General features: G+C 45.0%; 1 protein-coding gene across 1 annotated transcript in view; it reads right to left on the bottom strand.

Moving 5' to 3' along the window:
* Positions 1-6,214, bottom strand: part of COL4A2 (collagen, type IV, alpha 2) — a 218,161-nt gene that overhangs the window by 85,317 nt on the left and 126,630 nt on the right. Inside the window, exon 12 of the mRNA XM_015414706.1 lies at positions 5,711-5,752. Coding sequence (XP_015270192.1) covers positions 5,711-5,752 — 42 coding nt within the window. The remainder of the gene's footprint in view (positions 1-5,710; positions 5,753-6,214) is intronic.

Genomic DNA, 6,214 nt, shown 5'->3' with positions numbered 1-6,214 from the left:
GTGTCACACAGTGGCCAGAAATACCAGGTGCCATCAGGAGGTCCACCAGTGGGGCCAGGACATTAGAAGCCCTCCCACTGTTGACCCCCCCAAGCACCAAGATGACAGAGCATCACTTGCCCCAGAGTCCCTATCTATACCTTGTGGCTAATAGCCACTGATGGAAGCCACATCTGAAGGCTCTGCCTGTCTGAGCTGGGACAACAAAGGGATGAGAATACTGTGTGGATTTCTTGGTATCCCATCTCTGAAAGGATGTCGCAGAGCTGGAAAATAGGTGCTAAAACGAGCAACTGAAAAGATCAAGGGATCGGACACATTTCATATGAGAAGATCTAGAAGATGACTGGAGGGGGGCATGAGAGAGATTTCTAAAATTATGAATGGTATGGAAAAAGTGGCCCTGACGTGGATGGCCGAGGCTAGCCTAATCAGATCTCAAAAGCTAAGCAGGGTTACCCTGGTTAATGTTTGGATGGAAGACTATCAAGGAACTCACGACACAGAGGCAAGCGACTGCAAACCATCTCTGATTGTCTTTTGCCAAGAAAACTCCAAGGGGGCACCATAAGTTGGCTGTGACTTGACGGCACTTTCCATCACCACCATGAATAATGTGGATAAAGAGACACCCTCCTCATAATTTGAACTCGTGTGCCCAGAACATATGGGACAACTCATAGAAGGGAGAGCACATTCAGCCAAAATTTAGCATGTAGCATACATGCACACACACAAAAAAATCGGCTTTTTTCGGACTCGGGTCTAATGGATATATCAGTATTTCCAATATTCCCGAATCCCAATATCAGTACAATTTGGGTAAATAATCGGGAAACCCGAATTTATTTGGCATTTAAAAATGCCTTCCCTTCACTTGTGGAGTCATGCCACCATGTGGCACACCCCCATGAGTGAAGGGAAGTCAAGTGCCTTCTCCCTTAATTTGCAGAGTAGTGCCGTCGTGGCAGCATGCCTCCACGAGTGAAAGGAATGTCTTCTCCAAGCCACAGTGCTGTTGCTGCAGCGGTGCAACTCAGCAATATAGCTGGCCCGAATAAAAGCTGAATAATATCAGATTTTATTTGGACCACCTATATCGGTAGCTTAATCAGATTGTCTAATCTGCATTTGGTTGAATAAATACCCAAACAATACCGATACGGTATTTTTCGGATAGTTACTCGGTTCCCTGGTAGTAAGTGTAAACACATGGGGCTCTTTGTATCTGTGAATAAGAACCCTTGAAAAGCAGGGTTCCTGGGAGTAAGGATGGAGTAACATGCAAGCAGGTTCTACTTCTACTTTCAGTGGAGCATGTGTAAATGGTGGGGGAAGGGATGGTAGTACAGGGCAATTATGCCCTCTCATCTGTGTACACTGTCTGTACATGGATATGCTGTGAAGTGTACAGGGCATCCAGCACCCCCTGAACATGACCGGTAGGATTGAGACTGGTGCTTGAGTTACAGTGGAATGGGGGTGAACCCAACCCCTTACCTCTAGTGGTGGGTGACCACTATTGGTCAAGAAGGACCAAGCCTCCCCCTTCCCATCCCTGATTCTCATGCCTAGGTCTCTCTGCCACAACTCCCTGTGACTGCCTTACAAAGGCAGCCTGGTCTCCCGACCTGTACGTTTCGATACGATTGCTGTCTTCAGCTCCACCCACTTTATGATTCCAATCCGGATTTCTTTTTAGCTTCCTGGCTCCCCATTTGCTCTTCCCGCCCCGCCCCCCCTCCGCTGCTGCCCATCGAAGTCTATAACAGGTCGATAAGGCATAAAAATAAACACATCTGAGATATCGATGGGATGGAACGTGTCATCAAATGTACAGATTTTTAGAATCCAGAACTTGAAAGGATAAAGTCATGGAACTCTTTTCAAAATTCTTCTTCCCTTTGTTAAACGCCTACCTCCTTTTTTCTACAACTGAATTAATTTCATATGGGTGATCTGTACTGCTCTGTGTAGGAACAGAGCAGAGGTCCATCAGTGGCTATTAGCCACAAGGTATAGATAGGGACTCTGGGGCAGGTGATGCTCTGTCTTCTTGGTGCTTGGGGGGGGGTCAACAGTGGGAGGGCTTCTAGTGTCCTGGCCCCACTGGTGGACCTCCTGATGGCACTGGTATTTCTGGCCACTGTGTGACACAGAGTGTTGGACTGGATGGGCCTTTGGTCTGATCAAACATTGGCATCTCTTATGTTCTTATGTTTAACATGGGATGAGGTGGTGGTTTGGAGGACCACTGAGGGAAGCAAAACTGAGAAGGACTTGGAGGTGGGAGTTGGTGGATTTCCTTAAGGGTCTCCTACTTTTCCTTGGCCCTGACCTGGATGGCCCAGGCTAGCCCAATTTTCTCAGCTCTCGGAAGCTAAGCAGGGCCAGCCGTGGTTAGTACTTGGATGGGAGTCTACCAAGGAAGCCCAGGGTTGCGCCACAGAGGCAGACAATGGCAAACAACCTCTGAACGTCTCTTCCTTTAAAAACCCTACAGGGTCACCCTATGTCAGCCGTGACTCGACGGCACTTTCCACCACTACCTTTCCCTCATAATTGTTTTTGTATTTTTAAAAATAATTTTCATATAATGTCATAATTTGAATTGTATTTTTATGCCTTGGTGTAAGCTGCCCAGAGCCTGCCTTGATACGGAGGGCGGGGTATAAATTGAATAAAATAAATAATCTGAGCAATGTTCTGGAGTGGAAATCGGATTTACTTCACACTGTGCTTAATTCTAAAATTCACTAGTGCAAAGTGCAGTGATGGCCACTAGATGGCCTTTTAAAAATTAGACACATTCGTAGAAAGTTTCAAAAATTAGGGATGATTGAATCTCCGAGCTCCATCCAAGTTAGGATACTATTTCCCTCCACTTTCAAGGATTTGCTTCATGAGCAGCGTTTGCAAACCCTGCAGAAACCCAGAAGCATAGTGCTAGCTTCCCAGCCGGGAGACCAATGGTCGCCCGGTTACTGTAAATAGCCTATCGGGAGTAGGGGGTGTGTTTAGGTATGCTTGGTGGCGGGTTTTCTGAACATATATAAACCGGCCTGCGAGCCGGTCAGTTGTCTTTGTCCTGAACTAAATAAAGGTATGCTTAGCTGAAATCACTCTCCGTCTGCATACTTTTCACAAACCCTGCAGAAACCCAGAAGCATAGTGAGAATAGTCCACCCCTACACTCTGGCTGGGGAAACAAATGTTTAAAGTATCACAAGAACGTACGTCTGCATTCATACAGCTTAGGGACCATAGAAAAAGCAGTCCATGACCTGGCTAAGGTTCCCTGTTGTCTACCAGGCCAAAAAAAAACCCTAAGAAATTTGCTAACTTAAATTTTATTACGATCCTCGATCAGCCAGCGATGACATAACCCACAGATTCAACAGCACATAAAAGTAATATGTACATACAATAAAAATTCATAGCCTTGTGAAAACTAATTTACACGATACGGTGGGGACAAGATGGCGGGCAGATGAACAGCTTCAGCTAGCTGCTCTGTGGTTTTTTTAGGGTCCTTATAAGGGAGGCCGAGGGCCAAAGAATAGATTCTTTTGAACTATGGTGCTGGAGAAGACTCTTGAGAGTCCCTTGGACTGCAAGAAGATCAAATCAGTCAATCCTAAAAGAAATCAACCCTGACTGTTCCCTGGAAGGCCAGATAATGAAACTGAAGCTCAAATACTTTGGCCACCCAATGAGAAGTGAGCCCTCATTGGAGAAGACCCTGATGCTGGGAAAGATTGAAGCTCAAAGACGACGGGGACAGCAAAGGATGAGATAGTTAGACAGTGTACAGGATGCAACGAACATGAAATTGAGCAAACTTCAGAGGACAGCGGAAGACAGGAAGGCCTGGCGTGATGTGGCCCATGGGGTCGCAAAGAGTCGGACTCGACTGTGCGACTGTAACAACAACAACAACAAGTTTTTAAAAGCATATTTTAATTGACTGGGTTACCTTATCTGTGTTGGACTCCTGGATATTTGAATTAATTGGATTATCTGTATTTTTACACTTCAGACGCCAGCTGGACTGCCTACCTATGTTGCTGAATTTCACAGCTGCTTATATGAGATACTGGCAAGCCAGGATCCTCCTCCCAAAGAAGCAGATGATAGCGTTTAATTACAGACGCCAAATAGGGGGAAGAAGAAAAAACAAGCTAGACAGAATCCAGATTGATACTCTCCATTAAAATCTTCCAGACAGCTAAGCACTGACGACCCACTAATGGAAGAACTAGTAAGTGAAATTTCTACCTCCTTCTCCCCTCATAATTACAAGGTTCTGGAATTAGATGAGGAACCACTTATCCAATTATACCCTGACCACCCTTTCTCATTTTAGGAAGGATGAGAGAATGGACTGAAGAAATTTGTTTCCTGAGGTCTCTGGCTACATGTTGTCATAATTAAAGAATCTCTGGAAAAGCACATCCAAAAGTTCACTGCGCTTTTGTAACACTGGCAATTCTGGTAAGGTGACAGTTATAGACTCATATTAGAGCATCGCACAGCTGTGAGTCACTGATGCAGCATTAAGAGTGTAGCATGTAATTACGTAAATCTCACAATACAAGAACTCGTGGGCACTCAATGAAATTGCTGAGCAGTCGGGTTAGAACGGATAAAAGGAAGTACTTCTTCACCTAAAGAGTGATTAACACATGGAATTTACTGCCACAGGAAGTGGCGGCTACAAGCATGGACGGCTTCAAAAGGGAATTAGATAAGCATATGGAGCAAAGGTCCATCAGTGGCTATTAGCCACAAGGTATAGATAGGGACTCTGGGGCAAGTGATGCTCTGTCTTCTTGGTGCCTGGGGGGGGGGCAACAGTGGGAGGGCTTCTAATGTCCTGGCCCCACTGGTGGACCTCCTGATGGCACCTCGTATTTCTGGCCACTGTGTGACACAGAGTGTTGGACTGGATGGGCCTTTGGCCTGATCCAACATTGGCGTCTCTTATGTTCTTATTTAATACACATAATGGATTCTGGGTAAGATGCCTAAAATGTGAAAAGTACAGAGCCATGAAATTGAAAATACAAAGCAAAAACAGGAGTCCATGGAGAACACAGGGGAACTTTTTATTAAAAACCCATGGTTGTGTGCTTCATTGATACGTGTCTCCAGAGAGGCAGAATAAAAAATGGGTAAAAACCGCAGTTTGAACTTGGTCAGTGCTCATGGAAAGTCCCGTGGATTGAGATCTGATCTGATCTGATAAACAGTCCAGGAAAGGCGGGGGGGGGGGGGGGGAAAGCGGGGGGCAGCCTAATGTGGTGCCCACCGCCTCATCTGATCTGAGAAACAGTCCAGGGAAGAGGGGGGGGGGGAGATGCTGATTCAATCACAGAACTGGATGTAACGGAATTCACATGCTGGAGACAGTAAACAGGGAAGGGCCATTAATCGGATGGCTTCTTTGTGAATTTCCAAAGGTCAGTGTCCTGAAATAAGTATGATAGATTTGTCAGAGGGTTTTTTTTCCCTATCTGCATTTTGCAACATATACTGGCATAAGTTAAAGACATAAACTGAATGAGAAACTTCTGGCTACAGAATTTATTATGTTTGCATGTATCGGGCACCAGTGAATGAATCAGGTGTTTGAGAGCTCCTTCTAAAGAAACCAGTTATCATTACTCATATTCTATCACAAATACAAAATTCCTTGGATTCGATTTACCTTTTCACCTTTTTCTCCGTAAAAGCCAAGACCTCTGTTGCCCTGAAATGACAATTAATTAGCATTTAGCTAATATATTGTATTCATGTTTAACATTCTCAGACTGATGGTGTGGGCAACCCAATTAAAACCTAGGAGCTGAGTTGAGTTCTTTCTTTGCAATGTCACAACTTGTAAGTATATATAACCATTCTACTGCCAATTAAACTATTCTGGCATGGCATTTGGGATATAATTAAACATCACCTATATGAGGCAGCTTGGTGATTTTCTTAATACTTTAAAAATAATCCATTCTCAGGCCACTTTCTCATGGGAAGAGGGTAGAATGTTCACTTGAGTTAAAGGTAAAGGTTCCCTTGCTCGAAAGCCAGTCGAATCCGACTCTAGGGTTGCGGTGCTCATCTCTGTTTCAAAGCCGAAGAGCCAGCGCTGTCCGAAGTCGTTTCCGTGGTCATGTGGCCGGCATGACTAAACACCAAGGTGCACGGAACACTGTTACCT

This window comes from Gekko japonicus, unplaced genomic scaffold, assembly GCF_001447785.1.
Source record: "Gekko japonicus isolate JY-2015 unplaced genomic scaffold, Gekko_japonicus_V1.1 scaffold1311, whole genome shotgun sequence".
NCBI lineage: Eukaryota > Metazoa > Chordata > Lepidosauria > Squamata > Gekkonidae > Gekko > Gekko japonicus.
The sequence above is the reverse complement of the archived record's forward strand: the minus strand, read 5'-3'. Positions and strand labels throughout refer to the sequence as shown.